The following is a 26,843-nucleotide window of genomic DNA, read 5'->3' as shown; positions in this document are numbered from 1 at the left end:
GAGCTGCAGGAAATCATGGCGACCTTCGCACGTCCTGTGGCCTCCGCCGTCTCGGGGGTTGACTTTGGGGTCTACAACGATGCGGATATCAAAGCTATCTCTGTAAAGCGAATCCACAATACGCCGACGTTGGATTCCTTCAACAACCCGGTTCCTGGTGGATTGTACGATCCGGCTATGGGAGCGTGGGGTGATCATGTGTAAGTTCATTATAGTCGTTCTTTTCTCGGAGAATTCTTGGAGGGGCTTGCTTTTTTTTATTGGGCGGGAGGACAAAAACTGACCAGATGTAGCTGTACGACTTGTCGCTTGAACTCATGGTCTTGTACTGGTCATCCTGGACATGTCGAACTTCCGGTTCATGTTTACAATGTTACGCATTTCGACCAATTGTATCGTCTACTCCGAGCGCAGTGTGCTTACTGCCATCGATTCCAAATGTCCCGAACCCAACTTAATGTCTACACCTGCAAATTGCGACTGTTGCAACATGGATTGGTTGACGAGGCCGCCGTCATCGATTCTTTGAGTAAGAAGAAGGACAAGAAGCAGGGGAAGGATGCCGACGGTTCCAGCAGCGAGGACGAAGATGAGGAGGATCTGATCGCGAAAAGAAACAACTACGTTCAAAGAACCATCCGGGAGGCCAAGGCCGCGGGTAAACTGGCCAACCTCATGGCTGGCATCAAGAACCCCATTGCCTCGGAAGAGAGACGTACCTTGGTCAAGGACTTCTTTAAAGATCTTGTCAGCATCAAGAAGTGTGCCAGCTGTAAAGGGTATGTATTGCAACAGCCCGAGCACCCCGCATGATTTTTCTTCATGCTTGTCAGCAGCTACTGACACACAGTCAAGAGTTTCTCCAGGATTCCGAAGAGACCGGTACTCGAAAATCTTCCGAAAAGCCTTGCCCGAGAAGACGAAACTTGCTATGGTACAGGGTGGTTTCCAGGCGCCAAACTCCCTTGTCCTCGTTCAACAGGCCAAAAGGTCCAACCTAAAAGAGAAGCAGGCCCTTGCGAACGGGGTCTCGGATACTGCCAGCGTTGTTTCAGAGACCCATGGAGCAGAGGAAGAAGTTGCTCGTGGCAATGCCGTCATCTCCGAGGAGGAAAGCCAGAGACAGACCGGTGACGGTGGGCAATACATGCCCTCTCCCGAGGTCCATGCCGCGATCACCCTGCTCTTTGAGAAAGAGGCGGAGATCCTTAGTCTCCTTTATAACTCTCGACCTCTATCGAAGAAAGAGTCACAAGTCAGCGCAGACATGTTTTTCATCAAGAGCATATTGGTGCCGCCAAACAAGTATCGTCCGGCTGCTCCTCAGGGACCCGGCGAGATTATGGAGGCCCAGCAGAACCAACCTTTCAGCCAAATCTTGAAACACTGCGACTTCATCAATCAGATCAGCAAGGAGCGACAGACATCGAGCGGCAGCTCTTACACCCGTGCCCGCGATTATCGTGATCTGCTTGCTGCCATCGTGCAGCTTCAGGATACGGTTAACGGTCTGATTGACCGTGATAGAAGCGGGCTTTCGGGAGCGGCAGCCCTCGCGGCTCCGAACGGTATCAAACAAATCCTGGAAAAGAAGGAGGGCTTGTTCCGAAAGAACATGATGGGAAAGCGTGTCAACTTTGCTGCCCGAAGTGTTATCTCTCCTGACCCTAACATCGAAACTAATGAGATCGGTGTGCCGCTGGTCTTTGCGAAGAAGCTGACCTACCCGGAACCGGTGACAAACCACAACTTCTGGGAGATGAAGCAGGCAGTTATCAACGGCCCCGACAAATACCCGGGTGCCATGGCAATCGAGAACGAGGTGGGACAGGTCACGAACCTCAAGTTCAAGAGTTTGGATGAGCGAACCGCCCTGGCCAACCAGCTGCTGGCACCGTCGAACTGGCGCATCAAGGGATCCCGCAACAAGAAGGTCTACCGCCATTTGACCACCGGCGATGTTGTCCTGATGAACCGTCAGCCCACGCTCCATAAGCCCTCTATCATGGGTCACAAGGCGCGTGTGCTCCCTAACGAGAAGGTCATCCGCATGCACTACGCCAACTGTAATACTTACAACGCCGATTTCGATGGTGACGAGATGAACATGCATTTCCCGCAGAACGAGCTTGCGCGGTCCGAGGCTATGATGCTTGCAGACGCGGACCACCAGTATCTCGTTGCGACATCTGGAAAACCCTTGCGTGGTTTGATTCAGGATCATATTTCAATGGGAACATGGTTCACTTGCCGAGACAGCTTCTTTGACGAGGACGACTACCACCAGCTGCTCTACAATTGCTTGAGACCGGAGAATTCGCATACCATCACGGAGCGCATCCAGCTGGTTGACCCAACCATCATTCGCCCGAAGCCTCTTTGGACAGGAAAGCAGATCATTACAACCATCCTTAAGAACATCATGCCTCCTGGAAGAGCTGGTTTGAACATGACGAGTAAGTCTTCGACGCCCGGTGACCGATGGGGCGAAGGCAACGAAGAAGGAAACGTCATCTTCAAGGATGGCGAGTTCCTCATTGGTATTCTCGACAAGAAACAGCTTGGACCTACTGCTGGTGGTCTCATTGACTCTATTCACGAAATCTACGGTCACACCATCGCTGGAAGACTAATTAGTATCCTTGGACGTCTCCTGACGAGATTCCTGAACATGCGAGCATTTACTTGCGGTATCGACGATCTCCGCCTGACCAAGGAAGGCGATCGCACTCGTAAGGAAGTCCTCAAGAAGGCTGATGGTATTGGTCGCGAAGTTGCGCTGAAGTACGTGACTCTCGACAATGCCAACGTGCCCGACGAGGACGCTGAACTGCGACGACGTTTGGAGGACGTGCTTCGAGACGAAGAGAAACAGGCTGGTTTGGATAGCGTTTCGAACGCTCGCACTGCCACGCTGTCTACCGAGATCACCAAGTCCTGTCTTCCGGGCGGATTGGCCAAGCCTTTCCCGTGGAACCAAATGCAATCGATGACCATCTCCGGTGCCAAGGGTTCCGGTGTTAACGCGAACCTGATTTCCTGCAACCTGGGTCAACAGGTTTTGGAAGGTCGCCGTGTTCCTGTCATGATCAGTGGTAAGACCCTGCCGTCGTTCAGGGCTTTCGACACGAACCCTATGGCTGGTGGTTATGTCTGCGGTCGTTTCTTGACTGGTATCAAGCCCCAAGAGTACTACTTCCACGCCATGGCCGGTCGTGAGGGTCTTATCGATACCGCCGTCAAGACCTCTAGATCTGGTTACTTGCAGCGTTGCTTGATCAAGGGTATGGAAGGTCTGAGGGCCGAATATGACACCTCCGTCCGAGAAGTATCCGATGGATCCATCGTGCAGTTCCTGTACGGTGAGGATGGTCTGGATATCACGAAGCAGGTTCATCTTAAGAATTTCGATTTCTTGGCATCCAACCACAAGTCCATCATGTCTCAAGTCAACCTGACCAACGACTTCCAGAACCTGGCGAAGGATGAAGTCACCAACTGGCACAAGGACGCTATGAAGGCAGTGCGCAAGACCGGAAAGGTTGACGCTATGGACCCCGTACTTTCTCTTTACCACCCCGGTGGTAACCTGGGCAGTACGTCAGAATTATTCTCCCAGGCGCTCAAGAAGGTATGTGAACGAATGATAAACCTCGCCCCAACACACAGGCGACTAACTAATTTCTTTACAGTACGAGGATAGCAATACCAACGAGCTCTTGAAGGACAAGAAGAAGGGCATCGAGGGTAAAATTAGCAAGAAGTCATTCGACACTTTGATGAACATGAAGTATTTGAAATCCGTCATCGACCCTGGTGAGGCGGTCGGAATTATGGCTGGTCAATCTATCGGAGAACCTTCAACTCAGATGACTCTGAACACTTTCCATTTGGCTGGTCACTCGGCGAAGAACGTGACGCTGGGTATTCCTCGACTACGTGAAATCGTCATGACTGCTAGCGCCGCAATCATGACGCCGACCATGACCCTGGAACTGATCGAGGAATTGTCCAAGGAGGAATCCGAAAGGTTTGCCAAGGGAATCAGCAAGCTCAGTATTGCGGAGGTCGTCGACAAAGTGACCGTTTCGGAGAAAATCTCCACCGGCAGCACGAAATCCAAGGTCTACGACGTTGAAGTCTCCTTCTTCCCAGCAGAGGAATATAAGGCGGAGTATGCTATCACGACCAAGGATATCCAAAACACGCTGCAGAATAAGTTCATCCCCAAACTTGTGCGACTCACCCGAGGTGCTCTCAAGAAGCGGGTTGATGAGAAGACGGTGAAGAACTACTCGACTGCTCAGCCTGAGATTGGTGCCTCCGTCGGCACCGTCCAGGAGGCTTCTGGTGTCGCCGATGCGGAAATTGACGCAGATGATGATGACGAGGAGGACGGTGACGATGCCAAGCGCTCCAAGGGTGCCCAGAACCGCTCGAACCAGATCTCTTACGAGGACGCTGAGGACGAGGAGGTCGACATGATCCAACGACTCGACGACCAGGATGGCAGCGAGGATGAGGACGAGGACAGCGCTGCAACAAAGAACAAGACGGGCGATGTTGAGATGGCCGATGCCGACGACTCCGACTCGGACGACGAGGAAGCAAAGGACAGCAAATTGCGGGAAGACGATATCCGGGGCCGGTTCGCGGAAGTCACCAAGTTCAAGTTTAACCCCAAGAAGGGCAACTCGTGTACCGTCCAGCTGCAATACGACATTGCCACCCCCAAGCTTCTTATCCTGCCTCTGGTCGAGGAGGCCGCCCACAGCGCCGTCATCCAGTCCATCCCCGGCCTCGCTAACTGCACGTATGTCGAGGCCGATCCGATCAAGGGCGAGCCCGCCACCGTCATCACCGATGGTGTCAACCTGCTTGCCATGCGCGATTACCAGGACTGCATCAAGCCTCACTCGCTCTACACCAACTCGATCTACCACATGCTGGCCCTGTACGGTGTTGAGGCTGCTCGCGCCACCATCGTCCGCGAGATGTCCGAGGTCTTCGAGGGTCACAGTATCTCCGTTGACAACCGTCACCTGAACCTAATCGGTGACGTGATGACCCAGTCCGGCAGCTTCCGCGGTTTCAACCGTAACGGCCTGGTCAAGGACAGCTCTTCGCCCCTGTCCAAGATGAGCTTCGAAACCACCGTCGGCTACCTCAAGGAGGCTGTCGTCGAGAGAGACTTCGATAACCTGAAGAGTCCCAGTAGTCGCATCGTTGCCGGTCGTCCTGGAATCGTGGGAACCGGTGCTTTCGACGTCCTTGCTCCTGTGGCTTAAAAGCACCTAAATTAATTCCCACGATCGGTGTGGATAAGTGCGTTATGTGGGTTGTTGTAGCCTGCCTGTATCATTTTTTCTATTATTATCCTTTTCCTTTTGTTGTATATGTTCGTCAGTTTCAGTGAGTGAATGTGATGTTGTATGTGTGTGTATTTATCTATGCATTTTCTTTTATGATTTTTTCCTTGTGTGATTTTGATGTGTCCAATGACCTCTGGAGTTCAGTCTCAGCGGAATTAAGAAAAAGCCTTGTTTTGTTTTCTTATTTCTAGATAGCATTTTCATACTATACTACAAGCAGAACAAAATTAGTTTATTTCGTTTTGGATTCCCTTTCTTTTGGTAGAGATGTTTGAATTCGAGTCAGAATTTTTCTTTTATAATAAAAACACCATATAGAACCACCGTGGTATCATCATGTTGGGCGGACTTATTTCCAGTAAGTAAAAAGCAGATACAGATCGCGGAAGAAGACAGAAAGTATAGCCAAAAAGTAGAAAATCTATTTTAACAAGGGGAAGAGGAATGATATTAAGTTGGTGTTTTTTCACTGCGCATCCAGCATCATGAGGTCTTCGTCAATATTGTCGTCAAATTCATCCGCATCATCGGGCACGCCATTATGATAGACGCCGTTCGCCCCATGGCCGTTGGCCAACTCTTCGCGCCGGACTCGGTCCTCTTCCTGCATTTGCTTCTCGCGATGTTTTTCCAAATCAGCGAGACTCCACGTGGAGATTCCCTCCTGGTCCTTAGCCTTGAAGGGCTGGGCCATGGTGCGCAGGAAGTTCTTGGCCGTGGCGACCGCCATGTCGGTGCTGAGGTTCGTTTCGCTTTCCAGCATGGCCTGACTGATCCACTTGGGGAGTTGGTTGCGCTTTTTCTGGAATCGTCGGTCGGCGAGAACCATGACTCCGTAGTCGTCTTTGCCACGGAGGACACGGCCCAGACACTGGGCGGCGTGACGCATGGCGTCGAAGGACAGGAAGTCGTTTTCGCGGATGCGGTAATTCTCGCGGAGGAACTCGAGACGGGCCTTCAAGATGCGGGATTCGGTGTACTGGAAGGGAACGCCGATGCACAGCACGGCGCGTCCGTAGTGGTGGTCGAAATCGATACCTTCGGAGACTTTGCCTCGTGCGACAGAGAATAGAATGGCGCCTCGGCCGTTGCAGCAGGCGGTTCGGTAGGTCTCTAGCGCGAGGGACGATTCCTGCGCATCGGGGGTTTCGACCAGGATTAATTTGTAGTTCCATATCGAGTCCAGGATACCCATGCCCTGCCACATGCTGATGATGGACTCCATGTACAGATAGGACGGGAAGAAAACGACGACACCATCGGGGGTGATGCGGGCGAAGTCGAGGACAATGTTTCCGTAGTTGCGGACAACACCGGGGTCATTTCGAATCTGGAATCCCGAAGAGACCTGCGCTTGATCGGATCCTCGGGTCACAATCATCGGAAGGAAGGAACGACGTGCAAGTGTCATACTGTACGATTCTTGCATGACGGTGGTGAAGTCCAGCATCTTTGGATACATCTCCAGGGGCGACAGAGTTCCCGAAGTGATGATAACGGAGCTAAATCTGTCAAAGACGGGTTTGATGGCGATCGCAGCATCAAGGCAAGTGAAGTGTAGGATGGGGTTCGGCACGGTGGCCGCCTCTGACTCGAACGGCTCGAGAATCAGAAGGAATCCTTTATCATAAGTTGCGACCAGAGTCGCGAATGTCGCCACCTCTTGAAGGGGCTGGTAGTCTTCTATATTAATAAGTTCTAGCGTTCGCACGAGGGACGTTAGTCGTTCGGCGCAAAAGCGAAGGGGTTTTCGTTCGATAAACGTCAGGTCCTTTACGTGGGTCAAGAACGAAGGGGGCGTTTCGGAAACGGTATGCGTGACTTTCATTCGGGTCTTGAGGTATTCGATGAATCGTTTGAGGAAGGTGACAAAATGCTCCGCACGACGGATGTTGCCCGGCACGGCCTCCTTCAACAGATCATCCGGAAGGACGGGATTCGAAATGAATTGCTCTTCTTCGCGCGCCTGTTCTGCTTCCCTTAGTCCCTCGACAAGCTTTGAATATTCGTTCTGCAGCTTCTCGGCATCCGAGCTCTTCATCTCGTGGATTTTCCGTTCCAAGTTATTTGCTCCCCTTGTGGCCTTGCGCAACGAATCTTCTGTGATATCGATACTGAGAGATTCGATGCAGACGTTGTCGATATTGTGTGCTTCGTCGAAGACCACTATACAGTCTTTTGAAAACTCCTTTGAGACCCGCTCCGCGATTTTCGGGTCCAATAGGTAGTGGTATGAGTAGATTATAACGTTGCAAAATGGCATCTGTTTGAAGCGGATTAGTATAACTGAAGCCGAAAGCTAGCGAAGCTCAAGGATATTCACCATGCGTCGTGCCGAAAAGTAGGGACATTGTTTGTGTTCCTCGCCGTATTTGAGTAGACCGTCGAGAGTGAAAACGCCAGGAGGAATGAGGTTATGCGGCTCGAGTAGATCCAGGTTCTATTTGACGCATCAGCTTTCAGTTCGAGGGAACACGGCCGGCCTCGTTATCCGTACCTCATGATATGTGCATAGCTCAACATCCTCCCCGCGTTCTTTCTTTTCCTTGACAAAACCCGCCGTTAAGCTCCGACACCTCGCATCGACGACCGTGCCACTTTTCTCCTTCTTGACGGACGGATGCAGACACAAATTCTTTCGACTGGTCAAACCGAGCGCTCGAAAGTCCTCTGTGTATCCAAGTTGGTCCGTTCGAAACTTCATCAACGCCTTCAGCTCGGCCAACGCCTTTTCGATCTCTGACATGGTACGAGAGCAGTAGATGAGCTTGCGGTGTTCCGGATAATGTAGCTGGTAGGCGATAATCAACGACAGCAGCGAGACTGTTTTCCCGGTACCCGAGGGCATCTCCAGGACACAGTTGCCCCCGGCATCGAGGGTCTTTTTGAGGTCGCACATGTAGGCATATTGCTCGGGATATATACGAGGGTACGGGAAGAGGACGGGCAGGTCACTGGTGAGAGAGAGAAGAGAGAAGAGAGAAGGGAACAGTTAGAACTGTGCATGAGCTGCAGGAGGAGGAACAGAAACTTACTCAATGAAGAACTTCATTGTGACGGGCCAGCGCGATGCTCCGGACGGGGCAGCAGAAGCAGCAGAAGCTCTCACCTTCCGGACTTTCCCAAAGGTCAAAGAAGACCCACGCGTTTGGGCCATCGATGACACCAGCCCACGTGACCGTCCCGATAGAGACGCCGATGGCCCGCCGTCATCCTTTCTGCCCTCAGACATCTTCTTCTCGTCCCTCGACTTCTTCTTGTCTGGGATGAACGACCCTCCCTTCTGTGTTGCTTCTCTGCTTGAACTTCTTTCTACCGATCATTGACTTTGGTTTCTAGAGGATTTCTGTGAAAACCGCCCCTCGTTCATTTGATCGCAGTCGCATCTATCCATCCATCCCACTTTACCCCACATTATTATGAGCAAAAAGTTCAAGTCCCAAGCGTCGAGTAGCCGGGCCGCGGCCGGAGCCTTTGGTTCTTTTGGGAGTTTCTCAGGTGCCTTTTCGACCCAGGGAAGGGAGCCGTCTTCCTTGACCTACGTCGCCGAGCCCCCGGACTTGTCGCGCATATCGGAGCCACAGTTGGCAATCGCATTCAAGAATTTTCTGAAAAAGGACGAGGTTACAAGGACGCGAGCATTAGATGAGCTGAGGGATTTTGTTTCGGGTGTAGAAAGCAGCGGTGGCACTCTCGATGACGGATTCCTGGAAGCCTGGGTAAGCGATTACAGTGGATTGTATAGGTTGGAGTAATGACAAGAACCCAACTTACGGTGTGAACAGGTAAAAATATACCCCCGGGCGTCGATCGATCTCTCTCGTAGAGTGAGGCAAACGGCGTATACTATTCAAGGATCGGTGTCATCGTTGGTAGGGAAAAGAATCGCCCGATTTTTACCCAAAGTAGTCGGCGCATGGCTTGCAGGCCTGTATGATAATGACAAGCCAGTCCATCGCTCTGCTCTAGAATCCTTTACGCGGGTTTTCTCCACGGATGAAAAGCGAAAAGGCGTGTGGAAGGTCTATCAGACTTCCATCCTGGATTTTGTAGATGATGTCATTCTTCAACAAACTCCGCAGACTTTGAGCGACGAGCGCACCGTCAAGCCCGACGACGCGGAAGCGAAGTATGCGCGCGTGGTAGGAACTGCAATTCTACTATTTAATCGAATTATAGGTAAGATAATCCATTGTATATCGTTGAGCGCTTTCTCTTCTCTCTCTCTCTCTCTTTTTTGTCCTCTTTTCTCACCATCAACTCAGGCAACTCAACCCACGAAGAACTTGAAAAGGATCTTCCAACTGTACAAAACCTCCTTACAAGTAAATCGTTATGGGCTTTATGCTACCACGATGACCCATTCGTCCGCAGGTCCATCTATACGCTCGTGCGCTCGGCAGTGGCCAAGGAGCCTGAAGAGCTCGATTGGAAACTCGTCAGCGCAGCCTTGATCGGCAAATCACTACACGCCTCTCAATTAGGATCGTCCTCAGATTTGTCCGAATCCCTACTTCAGGCCACATCTGCAAGGCCTCAATTATGGACGGACGATTATTCCGGCAAATCTTCTGCAACGAAGAGGCTGCTTCAATACATGCAAAAGGGTTCTCAAGGCGGCGCGGGCTCCTTCTGGCCAAACCTACACCAGCTACTTCTGATAATTCCGGTACAGACATTGGCAAACGGCGAATCGCAGATTGGGTTTACAGGGGCAATTGCCTTAACCGAGGCATTCCAAGAAGGGCTGACATCGAGAGACGAGCCCCGACAAAACCACGCCGTTGCCTGGAAGGCTTACGTTGATACCGGGATGTGGCTTGTAGAGCGACTACCTGCTGAGGAGAAGACAAAGTTCCTGCAAGAACGATTGTCTCCTCTATTGGCGCAATATGCCAAGCCTGAACTAGATCGGTCGAAGTGGTCACTTCCAGCTTTGTCCGCTAAGAACATCACCATTGATTATCTTGAAGGACTGCTGGCTCACGGCCAGGCTGGTGAAGTGGAAAGGGTGTGGACTGAACTGACAGATGGCCTACTTGAGGCCGTCAAGCTATCTTCCCCGGAGCAATCGAAGGACTTCAACGTGTCGCAGGACGAAGTGTGTTCTCAGGCCGAACGTCTTTTAGTTCTAGAGGCGTTGGTGCTTTCGCGGGTAGCCGGAACGGATGGCGAGACTCAAATGCTAGGTATATTCGAGAAGACGAATTCGCCGTTACTTGAAAGCTGCATCCAGGTCCTTCAGACCCGCAACGGCAAGCCCTACGGAGCGGCCGCGGTGGTTGAAGGCATGGTCAATAACGTCGCGCAGATCGCTCAACGTTCTCAAGCTTTGGTAGAATTCGTCAAGAATGACGCCCCGGAGCTTCTGTCGTCGCCATCTGCCGATCGTCTGATTTCCATAATCTTGACTTGTCGGTTTTGGGACGGCTTTGGCGAGAGCTTCGGCAAGATCATTGAGCAAGTGGCGAAGTCCGAACCGGAGTCGTCCAACGCACACGCTGTTCAGAAATTGCTCTCCACCCTCAATTTCAAAGAGGTGGACGGGAAAAGTGTGCTTGGTTCATTGATCATGCGAGCCCTAGACCAAGCCTGTAAGGGTAGCAGCCTGCATTGGTCGATTGTTATCGCTGTTCTACAGAACCAGTCTTCTCATGGAGAACTTACGGACTCAATCTTCTTATCGCTTATCGATGCCCTATCCGATGAGAACAAAGCTTTGGATACACTTCACGGTCTCTCCCAAATTGCTACTTCCGTCCCGACTGCTCTTCGGGGCTTCCAAAGTGGCTCGCATGGCTCCAAATTGACCGGAAAACTGCACTTCCTCGCTGAATCGCCGTCGGAAGAAGTTGCGGATGTTTCAGAATCTTTGATCAAGACGTTGAAAAAGACAGTAGTCGGCGAAACAAGCGCCCGGTCAAGCGTCGAGATTCTCCAGCACAATTTTGAACTTGTCAATGCTGAGTCGCTTTCGTAAGTTTTGCCGTGGCAGGTCCCAACGCAATGTTACTAACTGTGAAAAGGATTGAATCTCTCTTGAGTATAGCTGAAGAGCTACTACACAGTACCAAACCCGAGGATATTGGTTCCGTGGCAAAGGAGATTTTACCAGGACGTGAGACCTGGGAAAAGGCTCTTGGCCCCTTCCTTGAGCTTCCCCCCCGGTCATCGACTGCTATCACTAGCCCCCTTGGCGGCACGGTCCATCTCATTAACCGACAACTGGCCGCTGATTTCGGGGAGCGTTATGAAGCTGTCCCGCGCGACTCGAGCCACTGTTCGTCCGCATTTAGATTGGCCTATTTCACCACCAAAGTACTCTCCTTATTTGACCTCGCCGGGCATCTCGGCACGGATGAGCTTGAAACCCTTTTCCATAATCTCCCCCTCGCAGTGCAGTTAGTTGATGATGATCTCAGCATTGAGAACTCCAATGGCATAACGGGCCTTACGCTTCCCGAGCAGCGAGAGGAGTACATGGAGGTTGTCAATGATGGCCGAAAGGTAATCAGCGGGTGGGTCCACTCTAAAGACACTCTTGCCACAACGATCACCTCTTTCTGGGAAAGGAAGCTTGAGGGGCTCCAAAGTACTTCTCCGTCGGACTACCGGATCGGAGAATCTTTCGTGAAAATTCTGGGCAGTGTGGATTCGTCGAACAAATCCAAGACTCCGGAAGAACTTACAGAACTATGTAAAAGCGTTCGGACAGCCAACGCCGTTCGTACTGCATCGTGGATGTCTCTGTTACGTCAATCGATTCTCTCTATGCCGGCCGGGACACGACTCTGCAATGAACTCGTTGCGGACTCTACAGGCCTAAAGCCCGAAGACGAGAAGAAGGACGGTAGGTTTCCCAAATTCGATTCTGATATAACCGCTAATTATGACTAGGCCTGCGGAAACTGTCGTTGCTCAACCTTCTCCTGGCAGGTGATGAGAGCGTAGCTGCATCCATCCCAACGCAGAGGTTGATGTTCCTCCTCAAGCATCTCATTCAGTGTCTTCAGTCTGAGAGTGCGCCTCTGAGCGTCAAGGCCGAGATTTTGCAGAGTTTGACATACGTCTTGCCTTGCATTCACGAGATGTATGGTTCTCACTGGGAGGAAAGCATGGATGTCCTCAGCGCGATTTGGCAAGACATCAGTGGCGGTGATGAAGCCTTGCCGTTGCTCCTGGCCTCTTTCCGACTACTTGCTTCTTTGAAATCAATTGTGGATAATGAAGAGAGTAATGATGACGTAAAGGATGCTTGGGCGGATCGCAAGGCAGTGTTATTCAACCGATTAACTTCAACGCTGCACAAATTTGGTGAGTTCTTACCGTACTCCATACACAAGGTATACTTCTGACAGACCAGATTCTTCGACTACTTTCTATCAACCTCGCGATGTCGCCGTCGACCGCCTCAGCCGCCTGCTCAATGTTCTTCCTACCGACAGTCTTGAGGATGTGAGCAAAGTTTTCCCGCTTTTGACCGCGCATAGTGGCACCGTCCAGCGGGCCGCCTACACCATTCTCCACCGGTATATCCCGAGCGTTCAAGAACAAATTTCCTTTGACGTGGCGTTATCCAAGACGACCGTCAGACTTCCCGACGAACTCATGTCTCTGCTACTCGAAGCTCCCACGATGGCATCTGTCAATCTTGCCTATGGCGATGACCGGACTTGGGCTGATATACGGTCATATCTTCTGAGCTGGAAGGTTGTGTTTGACCATTTTACCAATGCAGTATGTTACCCACGCTCAGAGAGAAAGATAATTGCGGTTAACGCTAACGATAAAATAGTCTCTCACTGTCCAAGAAAACTACGTGACTAGCATCAAGGAAAACGACACGCTGGCGCCGTTGCTGGAATTCATGTTTGACTTCCTCCAGGGCTCCCACGGAAAGATGCTAGATGCGTCTAAGTTTGACATTCGGTCCTTCAAGCTGGATCAGTCGGAGACCTACGAGAGAGAAACCCAGTGGCTTCTTGTCCATCTGTACTTCTTGTGTCTGAGGCACGTGGCTAACATGACCAAGAATTGGTGGATTGACACGAAGAAGCGCATCAAGGGGCCGGTGGAGGCGTGGACCGAGAAACATGTAAGCCGCATGTTTTTTTCAATACCAATATGCACAAGCTAATCTAGCCCGACAGGTCTCGCCCCTGGTCATCGTAGATGCACTTCAGGGCATCACGGATTGGATGTCGACGCAGGACCCCAACGAAGAGCGCGCACTGGCGGTTAAGATTTCTCCCAAGACAGCCGAGATCATTGCCAGCATTCCGGTCGACGAAGAGTCGCCTCCCGTCTCCCTGTCTATCTCGCTTCCTCCGGCTTACCCCCTGCAGCCCGCCGTGGTTGTGGGTCGCAGCCGCGTGCTGGTCGACGAGAAGAAGTGGAAGAACTGGCTTCTGACGATCCAGGGAGTGATCATGTTTGCGAACGGCAGCCTGGTGGATGGGCTGTTGGCGTTCCGCAAGAACGTGCAGGGCGCATTGAAGGGACAGAGCGAGTGTGCGATTTGCTACTCGGTGATTTCGACGGACATGCAGACGCCGAACAAGCGATGCGCGACCTGCAAGAACACGTTCCACTCGGTGTGTCTGTTCCGCTGGTTCAAGAGCAGCAACCAGAGTACGTGTCCGCTGTGCCGGAACAATTTTGTCTATGTATAGAGTGATAGAGAGGGGGACAATAGATACCTAGATGGCGCGTGTATAGTATAGCGTATAGCGTATAGCGTACAGCATAACGAGGAATGAAACAAAGCATGCAAACTGACGCAATCCATCCAGCCCGACAGGTGGGGTAACGTGACCCCACTTGTCCAGCAACCATCCCGCCGCGTCTCGCTTGCTTTCTCGGAGCTTCCTCTCGTAAACATGTCGGCCTCGCAGATCCCCAATCTCAACACTCTCCGAAGAGGCGGCGGACGGGGTCGTTTACGCGGTCGAGGCGGTCTCGCTGGCGGCCCTCCTTCTCGCGGGAGCAAAGATCGAGTGGTTCAAGGCACCGACCATGATGCCAGCGTCTCCCGGCTGAGCGCCGTGGGATTAGGATACCTGGAAGATCCATTTGCTAGGGCATTAACGCCCCCCGATTTAAAGACACGACGGCTGCCCATTATTAACAGAGGTGACTCCATTCCCCCCTACTCACCCCATCCCATGCCATTGGCTCTCGCACCCAACTAACGCCATAACCCTCGCCTGAAACAGGCACCTACGTCCGCACCGCCGCGATCGACCAACTTGTCCATCGATTCCTCACTCAACCATCTACCCCTCACCAGAAGAGTAAAAAACAGATCATTTCGCTCGGAGCCGGCTCCGACACGCGTGCCTTTCGACTCCTACCCTCACACCCAGACCTGATCTATCACGAGATCGACTTCGCCGTCAACACAGCCGCCAAGATCCGGCTGATTCGCGCGGCGCCTCACCTCCAGCGCGCAGTGGGGATAATCGGGCGGTCGGCGCCGGAAAGCGCGAAGGTCGAGATCTCGGAAAGCGGGGATGCGCTGCATACGGAGACGTATCACTTGCATGCGTTGGACTTGCGGTGGTTGAGGCCCCAGGCGAAATCGAACCCCAACCCAAACACAACCACAGCCACAAACCTACCAGGGCAGGAAGACCGCGGGGATAATGGCACCGACGACCCACGGGCCTTGTTACGCGACGTCGATCCCACGCTCCCTACGCTTCTCATCTCCGAATGCTGTCTCATCTACCTCACACCCAGCGAGGCTACAGACGTAGTCAACTTCTTCACGCAGACGCTGTTCCCGGCAGCGACAGGTGACCAGGACGGCGGTGCCCCTCTTGGCCTCATCCTGTACGAGCCAATCCGACCGCACGACGCCTTCGGACGTACGATGGTCTCCAACCTGGCGACGCGCGCCATCCAGCTGCAGACGCTGCACCAGTACGCGACGTTAGAATCGCAGCGGCAACGGCTGCGCGACCAGGGGTTCGCGCACGGGCAGGCGGCGGCGGATGTGCATTTCATCTGGGAGCGGTGGGTAGACGAGACGGAGAAGGAACGGGTGGCGGGCCTGGAGATGCTGGACGAGATGGAGGAGTGGAATCTGCTGGCGCAGCATTATTGCGTCGCTTGGGGTTGGCGGGACGGAGTGGTCGGTGGGGGAGGGTTTGAGGGGTGGAAGGATTTTGACAGCCAGCAGGAGGGACTTGGCAGGGCAGGGCAACCAGTTAAGCCAGTCAGCAGTTAGCACCGAGGCTCGTCATCCTCCATAAATATACCTTGTAAGATGTTTCTTTGTTTCTCTGGGTTTCGAGTTCCCTATGGTGCAGGTATAAGCCACCGGCAATCTTTTTATAGTGTCCAATGCCTACCTGCAGGCACTGTAGGCATACATTTTGTTGTATAGCAGCCACGAAGTATAGAGTGAGACCGACTCCAGCCGGTAGGTGGTCTACGACCGACTAAGCCCCAAGCAGTAAACCGGTCTCGGCAGTTCCTCCCCCAAGGCCCCGAGCGTCTTGGGTCGTGTCGAGGACTCTAGGCAAACAGAGTTTGGTCTCCCAGCCCACTATTTGCCCCCTATCTTGTACTACACGAGCAGGAGCAAACAGGGTGGACCACCATCAATGATAATAAATAATAATAATAATTGACAGCTGACAAGGACAGTGCCGATCGTGGCTGAATGATGGGCATTATTGAAGCTACTCCGACTCGAGGGAGGGTGAAGCGGGTTAAGAGGGTTACACGCAGCGACTTAAAGAGGTATAAACCAGCTGCAGGACGGCAAAAGGAGTCGAACCCTGCACGGCCCCTCCACCAATGGCGGGAGCTGGGGTGGGGCCCTCCTCATGAACCCCCGGGGCGCTGGGGGCCCTGATTGGCGCGACCCCTGAATAGTCCCCGGCGAGGCTTCCCAAAGGGGGAAAGATCGGCTCAATAGCCTCGAGATGGTTCGGCCTTGGGAGTCGAAAACTTGGCGGGGAGCTGGTCTGAGCTGGTGGGAAGATCGTTAGAGTAGAGACTAGCCAGCGGAGGGTATTTCCTCGCCCTCGCGCCGTTTTTCGCTCCTCTTTCTCTCTTCCTTTCTTCTTCTTCGAGGCCGTCGTGATTCCGTTGCGTGTTTTCTGGGTCGTTGATTCTTGATCCCCCTCCGTTCCTTCGTTCTTCTTGTCGCTCTCTTCAGTCGTTCTTTTGGGGATCGCCCTTCTGACCCTAGTCTTTCGTTATCCTCCATTCTGGAATCAATCGCCGTATCACGTCTATCCGAATCTTCGCGATTCAGCCATTCGTTTTGATATCACGATCACTATTACTATCAATCCCAGTATAACGCTGTATATACGAACCGCATTCCTTGTCCGGTTTCATACATATCTGTACATTCAACAAGCTTACCCTGTATATTCCTATTCGAATCCACCAGCAACATGAAGTTCACCACCGCAACCGCCGTGCTCGCCTTCCTCGCGACGGCCCAAGCAGCTCAGCACGGCCACCACCATGACCGCCGCCACCCGCATTCCGCCGCGGATGTCGGAGTCGAAACTGAAGCGCCGTTGAAGAAACGCGGAGGACAGTGCGAGTTCCCCTCCGATGCTGGTCTGGTTTCCGTCACGCCCAAGATGAAGAACGGCGGATGGGCCATGAGCCCCGATCAGCCCTGCAAGCCCGGCAATTACTGTCCCTACGCGTGCCCCCCGGGACAGGTGTCTATGCAGTGGGATCCTGAGGCGACCTCGTATAGCTACCCCCTGTCGATGGTGAGTAACCTTTCATATTGGTGATGGACGTGGGTGTACTGACTAGCATAGAATGGTGGACTGTACTGTGACGAGGACGGCCAGATCCAGAAGCCGTTCCCCAACAAGCCCTACTGCAAGGACGGCACGGGGTCCGTGGGCGTGCACAACAAATGCAAGGGCGGAGACGTCTCCGTCTGTCAGACCGTTTTGCCCGGTAATGAGGCCATGCTGATCCCCACGCTGGTGCAGGAGTTGGCGACCCTTGCGGTGCCGGACTCCTCTTACTGGTGTGAGACCGCTGCACAGTATGTTTGGACTCACTCGCTCCAATCTTTCTTAATGGTCATGCTGACGATATTAGCTTCTATATCAACCCGCCTGGATACGGCCCCGAGACCGCCTGCGTCTGGGGTACCTCGTCCAACCCGTACGGAAACTGGTCGCCCTACGTGGCCGGTGCGAACACCGACTCCGACGGCAGCACTTTCCTGAAGATCGGTTGGAACCCGATCTATCTGGAGCCGACGACCCCGTTCCGCAACGAGGTGCCCGAGTTCGGTGTCGAGATCGAGTGCGAAGGAGACGGGTGCAACGGTCTGCCCTGCCGGATCGATCCCGCCGTGAACAGCGTCAACGAGATGACCGGCAGCTCGGAGGATGGTGCCGGAGGCGCTGCGTTCTGCGTGGTGACCGTGAACAAGGGCGAGAAGGCTCATATCGTCGTGTTCGACAAGGGCGGGAGCAGCAGCGGTGGCGATGACGAATCGTCCTCGTCCTCGTCGTCTGTCTCTTCCACGCCGGCGTCCACAAGCACGGTCGAGAGCACTACCAGCATCAGCACCAGTTCCATTGTCAGCACTACTTCCAGCAGCACCAGCACTATAATCAGCACCACCTCCACGACTAGCAGCACCTACATCCCCCCGACCACCACTTCCACTACCCCGACCCCGACGTCGACTTCAACTTCGTCTTCGACCTCGACCTCGACTTCCAGCACGCCCCCACCTACCTCAACTTCAACCTTCCTTCCCACCTCCACTCCCCCGCCAACCTTCACCCCGTCTTCGTCCAGCCGCACCCCCAGCTCCGGCTTCGTGTCCACCCACAGCCCCTCCGGATGGGCAGGCTACACCGTCAAGCCCGCCGTGTTGGTTGAGACGCAAGCCACCGCATACGCCGACTCCACGGAGCAGCCCACCACGACGCCCGTGCCGACGAACTCGGACTCGGAAAGTAGCGCATCTGGCCTGAAGCTGGACATGTCGAAGCTGGGGCTGATCGTTGCGGTGGGAGCAGCAATGTTGCTGTAGATTATTCATTCATTCATTGCCTTGGATGATTAACTCGATGTTGGGTTGATGTCATCATTTCATAACCTTTTCGGACTTCATGCCATTTCTCTTCCCTTCTTATTTCTTTCTTGGTGATTTGGACATTTTGACTCTGATATATATTTTATTTTTTTATTTCTTGTTCGGGATACCATACTCGATTTTTTTGACGATTGATGGATTATTCTATTATGATTTATTTTTTTCTTTTGGATTCTTTGTACGATGATGGTGGATATCTTCTATTTTTTCTTTTTTCTTTCTGATATACTTTTTCTATCATTTATCAGTGACTAGTCTATAATTTTCTTTATTGGTTAATATTGGGAGGAATGCATAATCTTTACATATTACACTTGATTTCCGTAACGCATGCTTGGACAAGTCCTACCGACACCGTGATCGAGGCCTATTGCAGCTGCTGATTGTCATTCCCAAGTCTTTCCGTCTCTGGACCTGTTCTTCAAGGCTGCATAAGCTTGAATCTTCTGATTTGAATAACAGTTTATATAAAGTTCACATATTAGCCTATCAGGTACAGTAATTAGACTATTATTTCATTTATGCTATAGATTTATCTTCTTTTGATTTGTTTACTCTTTGATTTCTGATAGTATACCCTCATTGTAACCTAGACAATAGGGGTGAGTTAACCTAGTTAAGTGCTTCAAAGGCTTTGGTGCCTTGGCTCTGTTGAATTACACGATGTCGTAGGTCAATCCAAAAAGGAAACCTTAAGCTAGATACTATCTAGCCAGGAGCAGCGGTATATATATATATTTAGATTAACAGAGTAGTATGCCTATGCCACTGAACGTAACTAGTTATCGAAAAGAATCACAAAGTCTGTTCTAAATTGGAGGAAATCTATGCTGATTCTAGATTCAGTTACTTCGCTATTGTACAAGGTCACCCTCGGAGATAGAATGGGAACCCACCCAGCTTTCGAAACATCCATGAAACTAGAACCTCTGTTCCTATTAACAGCCCCCTGTTTCTTGCGTAACAAAGCCCGGCCACGCTGTCATATATTTAAGGTACGGCTCGGACAAGCCAACCTCTTTCAGATGGCTCGCAGGAACCGGCAGACTCGGAAGCCTATAGTCATGGTTTTTCTGAATATCATTTGGGAAATTCGGATTCAGAATGGCCGCTCTACCAACCATCACAAAGTCCAACCCAGCGTCCAGAACAGTGGCCGCATGCTGCGGACTTCGACCCTCGAACGGCGGCTCATCCGCCGATCTGGCGTAGTCGTCCAATGCCAGATCCAGATAGTCGAGGGCGTCGTCCATCAGCGCACGCGCCGACACCATCCGATACTCCGCTAGGGGAATACCGTAGCGCTTGGCTAGCGACAGTCTCATGCCTATCTGAAAGTCCGGACGGCACACCTCGCGCACATCGTGAATGACCTCGAAGAGCAGCCGGGATCGGTTCTCGAACGACCCGCTACCGTTGGTTGATCTCCGGCGAGAGGAACTGCATCAGAATCCACCCGAAGGCACCGTGTACCTCGACGCCATCATGCCCGGCTTTCTGCGCGCGCAGAGCGGCAGTCACGAATTCCTTGCGCAGCTGAGAGATCTCGTCGAGACGGAGGCCCTGCGCCTGGTACTTGACGGAATCGGACGGGCCCAGGGTAGGTCCTCCGCGTGATTTTCTTGAGTCCTTCCAGTTGATCATCGCTGCATATACCTAGTTGTCCGGGGGACGTCTATCCAATAGGGATCATGAATACATGCAGGTGAAACCCTGGAAAGAGCCCGTCAATACGAAAGAACAAGAAAAATAACGGAGCTGTTGGCCTAGGTAGAAGCTATGGCTCCGGAATCCTTTATGCATGGCACATTTGCTACGTCTTGCTATTGAGTGAAAGCGATGATCTTATGCATGAGCCCATCAACCAAGTGAAAATGTACACGTATCATTTTACCAAGGTCACGGTTTGCTTTTGTTTCGCAGTGCCATTTCTCGACATCTCCGATAGGTTTTTGGGTAGCGAAAGCTCTCCATTTAATGCAAATTCCTTCCTTATACGCGTGGGATCTAGCAAAGCGCTTGCTTAGATACACCAAGCGTTCGTACGGAGTCTCATACTCCAGTACAACGTCTCGCAAGGATGCGTCTAGGTAGGTGATGATATACTCATTCACCTCATCCAGACCCTTCCGCTGATTTTCCCAGCGGTTCGCCTTGATCTTGTAGACCTCAAGAAGGTCTCTCCATTCTTTCTTTTCTTCCTGATCTCCCGATTGAGGGTATTCAGGCTCAATTGGCTCCGATAAAGGTATCGGATGTGATGCTGTATCTGGGTTACAGAGATCCCAGACTGTTCTTTGCACTGCGAATGCCTTCACTCGCTTATGCCAGGCTCGCCATTGGGACGAGTCTTTCAATTTATCGCTTCTCAGGGCGGAGAGTATCGATGCTGACTCCATTGCTGCTTCCTCTTCGCAGTTCGGTCTGACACATTTCCCCGTACCGAGGAATTCCTCATGCCCGGTGAGCCCATTAACATTATGCTCCGCGCGTAGAGTTTCTTCGAGAAGAAACCCGGTTTCTAGGTCCCTCCTTCGGCTCTCTAATTTGATACCCTGTCGAAGAATGCCTTCCCTTCTTCGTGCTGTGCTCAGCAATCCCTCAATATTGTAAGGGATTGTTATATGATGAAATTGAATTACGGTGTTTGAAAATATGGGTAGTTTGAGTGTTCCTATACATGGTCCTAGTAAATAGCCCTACGCTCTGTGTTTGTATGAGAAGAGTTTTTATCAACTTCTTTTTCCGAAGCCTTTCTTATCATGGTATAAAAGGAGACTGAGCATATCTCATGATACACAACTTTATGTTCATAGAGGCTGGGAATGAGATACCCGTTTCACGCACTAATGCTAGTTGACGGTGAAGTCTTGCTCTAAAGCTCCCATCTCAAAGTATCTCGTTATAGTTCGAAGCGCTGCCTTTGAAGCCACTGCACCCTCAAAACAACATGTAAGGTATGGTGTGGTTTGCAGAATCAGACAAGCTGTTTCTTCCGCCATGGCCAGGTTCTGTTCCAACGATTCAACCTGTGTGCCGAGTAAACTTCGCTGGAGTTTGATCATTCCCATAAGAAGTTCCAGACGAAAGGACCAGAAGGTAGCAGCAATTCCTGCCTTTTGGGTATTTTGGAAGCGGACCTGGTATGTTTGATCTGGGAATGAAGGTATGCAAACTGAGTCGACGTCGATCACCTTGCTGGATATTGGGATACCAGAATGCCAATACAGGGGGCCTTGTTCGGAAGCTTTCCAGTTGTTTTGCCACTCTTCCATTTGATCAAAGACCGCCCAGTAATCTTTTAAAAGCGAGAGAGCGGTTTCTATATTTTGCTTCGGAGAGTCCGAGGTTTCTCGGCGGTTGGGATCGTTGGAAGCATAATTCTCAAGCCCATCAAACCATCGATCTGTTTGGTAAAAGAGCCATGGTATCTGCAACGTAATATCATGAAGAAGCTCCATTCTGGTCTTCCGAACATTCAGAAATGGGAGGCGTATCCAATCTGAATCCGCTAGGAAGGTTGGATTATGTTTGCTAAGTCTAACTGAAAGCTGTAGGATCGTTAGCAGAAGCATGAGCAGTGAATACTGAAGGCGTACAAAGATCCCCCTAAATCCACTAAAAGCTTGTCGCATATGTGGGGAAGAGAAGTTGTGCGGCCTATAGAGCTCTAAGATGCTTAATACACCACCGATGTGGGCCAAGAGGGCTGCTTCTGAGTATTCATTTTCGTTCACGAACTAGAAACAGCGGTCAGGAAAGGAAGTGAAACTTCTTTTTCATTTACGGACTGATTCTCACCTCAAATGCCAGAAAGGCTATAGCTAGTAGCAAGATCAATTCAAGGTTGGCCTTTGGATGAGTACCGGGTTGACCATTCCCTATGACCTTCTGGATATGTGGATGCGACTTTTTCAAGGCGGACGTGTACGATGACTGTGCGAGTTGTGCTAGCTTTGTGTCAATTTTCAAGTTTCCCATATAAGTCGTGAGGAGACTGAAGATAGACAAATTGAGCGAGTCAATCCGTAAAGATGTGAGCGGCAGTAAAGCTCGAATGCACAAGGCTGCGCTCGAATAAATGGGGTCGTCTCGCGATATTCTATCGCCACTGAAGATACCCCCCAGGGAAACAGGTTTAAAGTCTTCAATTAAAGCCAAGAATGTCAAGCGCCAAGGAATATCAACGGAAATTATATCAGAGGGTGGACTTGGCTCAGCGGCAGCTAGCATGGTTCTTCGGGATGGAGAATCATCCGAGCTACGTGAGCTCTCAAAGTCGGCGGCGGTTAACTTCGAATTTCTTCTATTTTGTAGTGCGTAGACTAGCGCTTTTTTATCAGTCTGTTGGGCCAGATTTGCAGCGTTCCGATTGATAAACGTCCGTGAATCTTTCGGGCCGCTACATTTGATACCAGCTTTGCAGCACCGAAGACATTCAGGTTTATTAAGATCACACTTAGTATTTCCAGCATTAATACAGAGTCCAAGCGTATCACTCTAGGAACGGAACAATATCCATACCTTCTTGCGGCGTCGGCGGCATTCATCGCATCCTTGAGAAGCTCCCGGGTAAAGCGGCATGGCGCAACCTGGCGGCTAGCAGACAACCTGAGAGTCTCCGATATGGGCCATTTACTTTCGACCGGGCGCTCAGTGACTGCCAAATATGTATTGGAAGTAGATTTCAAGAAGCAATAGACCACATAGAAATATTATGAGCTAGGTTGTCTACGGCTACCCGAAGATTCCGCCCGTTCGCCACACTAGTCCTAAATTGGAAGTCACAGCGCCCAAAGATCGATATTTCCGACGTTTCCTTTATACAACTCATACGTAATTTGGGGAATCTTCCTTTTCGTTGAATAATCATTTCCGATGAATCTTGATGACCAAATACCCGAACACCGATGCTCTTATAAATCAACCATTGAGGGATAGAATATAAGAGTGTAGACTAGGTATAGTGGTTTAACTTGCTTTGCACCAAACATACCTATTATATTACTCAATCATTTGCAATCATGAGCCCTTGTACTGCTGTCGTTCTCATTGATCCGCTCAATGACTTTCTCCACCCCGATGGAAAGTTTCATCCTCTTATCAAGGCTAGCTTAGAGTCGTCCAACTCTCTCGAACATATGAAGGAGCTGGTTGCCGGTGCAAGAGAAGCCCGCATTCCTATCTTCTATGGTCTTCACCAAATGACCAAGGATGGAACTTACTCAGGCTGGAACCACATGAATTTGTCGCAGATTCGAATCAAAGAGAGTGCGGCATTTTCCGAAAAATTTGGTGGCCAGATTCTGAAAGAACTGGAACCTCAGCCTAGCAATGGCGATGTAGTTGTCTCTCGACACTGGAACAGCAGGTGAGTATTAGAAGACCGATCCTATTTGAGTCCTTCTATTATATAGAGGACGATCCTAACGCACATAACGCTAGTTCCTTTTCGAACACCGACCTAGAGTATCAACTCCGGCAGCATGACATTACGCATATTGTGTTAGCAGGTTTAACCACTAACACATGTGTGGAGTCTACTGCGCGTGCTGCTCGTGAAATGTGAGCATCTTTACCTACCCGACCTTTTGATTGGACACTTTACTAATAATACCTTCTGTTTGAATAGTGGCTTCCATGTCACTTTGATGTGAGTTTCAACCTACTTCCGATATCAAAGACTGAAGGTCTTGTGACGAGATTGCTAAGTTTTGAATCAGTACCGATGCAACTGCGGCAATGTCGATTGAGTTGGAAAAGGCAGCAGTCAATCTGGTTTGGCCCGTAATCGCAGACCAGCTTATGACGGTTAATCAGTGGGTATCTTCCTTCTCAAAGGGGCGTACTTGAGTGTGGAAATTTCAATTACGGATCCAGTGTAGATGGACCCACGTTAGTCTATATTCTGCTCCAGTACCCAAGTTTCTGTCTTTATTAGCTTCACCACAAGTTAAATCAAAATTTGGTTAGCATGTCCTTTATTCCCTGGTATACCTGTGGATATCTTTCAAGCCCGGCTTAGAGTCACCTTTTGTATTTGACATGAAAAACAGAGAAAATGTCAAATTTTCCTACCTCAACGGAGCCATATAAGCTTAATTGTGGCTATTTCCATGCTTTATAGACAGTATGTGTCTGAGGATTTCTAATGGTATAGTGATACACATTCTCTAAATTTTAGACCATGTATATGAAAGATTATAAGTGAAGGTAACTAAGGTTGCCAGGACCTACAGATCCATGTTTCTAAGAGGCAAAACTGCGAAATATTAAGCACGCAAATAATGTAATAGGCAAAAGAGAAGTATGGATTAAAAAGTAAAAACCAAATATCCAATCTAAAGCAAAGGGGATTTTTGACAATAACAGAGCTAAGTAACCAAAAACAACATCTTCTGCTGTTCTTCTAGGCAAACTTCTTCAAACAGAACTATTTTTCGGCATTCTCCATCTCTATAAAAGCGTGACCCATATCCAAGAAGGTCTCGTCAAAGGACCGAAACTCGATGCCAAAAACGCTCCTAGCCCGGGAACAGTCGATCTCGTAGTGCTCACCAACGCTTGGCTTCCCTGGACTTCCGACAGGCACCCGACTCTTCAGTTCGGGAATCTGATCTCGGAGCAGATCACAGACCTTCTGCTTGTCGAAGTCGCCTGCGGAAATAAGGAATCTCTGTGGCTGGTCTGTCTCGAATGCCAGAAGGTGGGCTCTCGCAACATCCCTAACATCCAAAGGCAGGCAACATAGTTGGTGGAACTTCAGTCAGAGATGCGTCCATTACCGCATATATATCTGACATAGATTGGCCCAGGTGCTTAAGACTTACTGATCCAGGGAACGCTGGGCCGTATACCATGGTCGGATTGATGGTTGCGAGAGAGAAATTCACGCCGGGCGAGGTTTCCACGAACTGCCAAGCTGCTTCTTCCGCGAGCTTTTTACTACCTCTGTTGAATTTGTTAGCAAATGGCCAGTAATTTTGTAGACAGGAAATTTGACTTACGCATAGGCAAGACCTATCTTGTTATCTTTCGTCGCCTGGTAGGTCAGAGGACTCCACTGCGATTCCTCATACACATGTCCCGGTCGTAGACCCTTCGAAAAGTCGGCAATTGAGGCAAACGAAGAAGTCAAAACAACTCGCTTCACGTTCGGCGCAAAGGAAATCGTGCTTCGTAAGATCTCTTTTGTACCATTAATGGCTGGTATGATCAAATCTTTTTCGTTGTCGGTGATCTTGTCCGTGAATGGAGAGGCCATATGCACAATTCCATCAACGTCTTTAACGGCCGTATCAAAGGCCCCGGGTCTTGTGATATCAGCGACGATCTGCGTTTCCAGCGAATCCCGGTGTCTCCAATGGATAGAGAGTAGACTGTCACAGGTATCCTGGTTTCGTACTGTCGCTCAAACTCTATACCCGTTCGAGAGGAATTCTGAAACTGTGTGGTTTCCGATATAACCGGTTCCACCCGTGATCAAGATGAGCTTGCGGGCATTCGACATGTTGGTCTGCTTTCGGATTGATGGGAATAAATCGAAGATATCGCGGAGTGTACGGTTTCATTTTCACCTGCGACCTATCTGCCTTCCTTTTATATATTGTAGTTCGGATCACCTCATCCTCCGACAATGAGAGTTTGAGAGTAGAATAAAGTAAGTGCATTCAGAGTTATCGGGTCTACGCATTTTTTGCCCCGAATGCGAGATACTAGCTAGTCATGGAAAGTCGTGGCCTATTGCTTCCTAATCGGAAGACATGAATGGGGGTAACTATATTTCGTTTGCGCGCTCTCACTTCCACAATAGACTAGTGCGAGAGCGATTTATAATTCAAGTGTATACTGCGTACCGGAGATGCCTAATTGACCTGGTGGACCTCGAGAAGATACCTAGGGCGCAGTGACTACCCTTTGCGGGATAGTCCCATGGAAATGTCAAGGTCTATCTCCACTTCAATTGTGGTTCCTACCCGCCCGGGGCACGGCATAATAATTGCGCCACGACTTGCGCCACAAAACCTTCAAATACGAGGCTTATTGACGCTACAGTAAGTAATCTACCAATGGATCTTCCAATGCGGCACCGCTTCGGATGATCTTTGCGCTAAAATCAGCTAAGATTGTCCGTATGAACAATGCATAGGCGGATGTCTAGGCGGTAAGGATCTCTCGACATCACCCAAATACACGAATGTAGAGCAACTTTTTGTTTTGCAGACCCAGTCCTTCTTGAAAGTTCAACCTTTTTGTTATATTTCAGAAAAAGATCGCATAATTTCTTCGGATTGATGAAGTATACGCCGTAGCGGTGATTTACAGAAGGAAAAGCTAATGGGGCCAATCGAAACCTATCGCTCGAT

At 50.6% G+C, this 26,843-nt stretch overlaps 7 protein-coding genes across 7 annotated transcripts; 4 read left to right on the top strand and 3 right to left on the bottom strand.

Moving 5' to 3' along the window:
• Positions 1 to 15: 15 nt before the first annotated feature.
• Positions 16 to 5,288, top strand: KD926_007641 (DNA-directed RNA polymerase I core subunit RPA190; the record flags this gene model as incomplete). The annotated part of the gene is made up of 4 exons (XM_053100513.1): positions 16 to 200; positions 294 to 779; positions 856 to 3,631; positions 3,693 to 5,288. The coding sequence occupies 4 exons, from the start codon at positions 16 to 18 to the stop codon at positions 5,286 to 5,288; spliced, it is 5,043 nt and encodes a 1,680-aa protein (XP_052955814.1).
• A 550-nt stretch (positions 5,289 to 5,838) lies between these two features.
• KD926_007640 (TFIIH/NER complex ATP-dependent 5'-3' DNA helicase subunit RAD3) lies at positions 5,839 to 8,529 on the bottom strand (the record flags this gene model as incomplete). Its single annotated transcript, XM_053100511.1, has 4 exons — positions 5,839 to 7,635; positions 7,696 to 7,812; positions 7,870 to 8,326; positions 8,408 to 8,529. The coding sequence occupies 4 exons, from the start codon at positions 8,527 to 8,529 to the stop codon at positions 5,839 to 5,841; spliced, it is 2,493 nt and encodes an 830-aa protein (XP_052955813.1).
• A 262-nt stretch (positions 8,530 to 8,791) lies between these two features.
• On the top strand, positions 8,792 to 15,603 carry KD926_007639 (ubiquitin-protein ligase RKR1; the record flags this gene model as incomplete). Its single annotated transcript, XM_053100510.1, has 10 exons — positions 8,792 to 9,091; positions 9,158 to 9,501; positions 9,747 to 11,348; positions 11,399 to 12,222; positions 12,270 to 12,686; positions 12,736 to 13,109; positions 13,168 to 13,467; positions 13,523 to 13,966; positions 14,165 to 14,504; positions 14,588 to 15,603. The coding sequence occupies 10 exons, from the start codon at positions 8,792 to 8,794 to the stop codon at positions 15,601 to 15,603; spliced, it is 5,961 nt and encodes a 1,986-aa protein (XP_052955812.1).
• Positions 15,604 to 16,786: 1,183 nt separating this feature from the next.
• On the top strand, positions 16,787 to 18,414 carry KD926_007638 (SUN domain-containing protein; the record flags this gene model as incomplete). Its single annotated transcript, XM_053100509.1, has 3 exons — positions 16,787 to 17,119; positions 17,171 to 17,406; positions 17,463 to 18,414. The coding sequence occupies 3 exons, from the start codon at positions 16,787 to 16,789 to the stop codon at positions 18,412 to 18,414; spliced, it is 1,521 nt and encodes a 506-aa protein (XP_052955811.1).
• Positions 18,415 to 19,415: 1,001 nt separating this feature from the next.
• KD926_007637 (uncharacterized protein) lies at positions 19,416 to 22,710 on the bottom strand (the record flags this gene model as incomplete). Its single annotated transcript, XM_053100508.1, has 6 exons — positions 19,416 to 19,874; positions 19,951 to 20,123; positions 20,372 to 21,061; positions 21,416 to 22,028; positions 22,077 to 22,217; positions 22,279 to 22,710. The coding sequence occupies 6 exons, from the start codon at positions 22,708 to 22,710 to the stop codon at positions 19,416 to 19,418; spliced, it is 2,508 nt and encodes an 835-aa protein (XP_052955810.1).
• A 791-nt stretch (positions 22,711 to 23,501) lies between these two features.
• On the top strand, positions 23,502 to 24,330 carry KD926_007636 (cysteine hydrolase family protein; the record flags this gene model as incomplete). The annotated part of the gene is made up of 4 exons (XM_053100507.1): positions 23,502 to 23,848; positions 23,923 to 24,042; positions 24,110 to 24,130; positions 24,201 to 24,330. 4 exons carry the CDS (start codon positions 23,502 to 23,504, stop codon positions 24,328 to 24,330), a joined length of 618 nt encoding a protein of 205 aa, XP_052955809.1.
• Positions 24,331 to 24,910: 580 nt separating this feature from the next.
• KD926_007635 (uncharacterized protein) lies at positions 24,911 to 25,987 on the bottom strand (the record flags this gene model as incomplete). Its single annotated transcript, XM_053100506.1, has 4 exons — positions 24,911 to 25,237; positions 25,308 to 25,428; positions 25,485 to 25,870; positions 25,925 to 25,987. The coding sequence occupies 4 exons, from the start codon at positions 25,985 to 25,987 to the stop codon at positions 24,911 to 24,913; spliced, it is 897 nt and encodes a 298-aa protein (XP_052955808.1).
• Positions 25,988 to 26,843: the final 856 nt, after the last annotated feature.

The sequence above is a fragment of the Aspergillus affinis genome, assembly GCF_023601865.1.
Source record: "Aspergillus affinis strain CMG 70 chromosome Unknown NODE_46_length_220473_cov_87_121971, whole genome shotgun sequence".
Lineage (NCBI taxonomy): Eukaryota > Fungi > Ascomycota > Eurotiomycetes > Eurotiales > Aspergillaceae > Aspergillus > Aspergillus affinis.
This window is presented reverse-complemented; position numbering and strand designations above follow the sequence as displayed.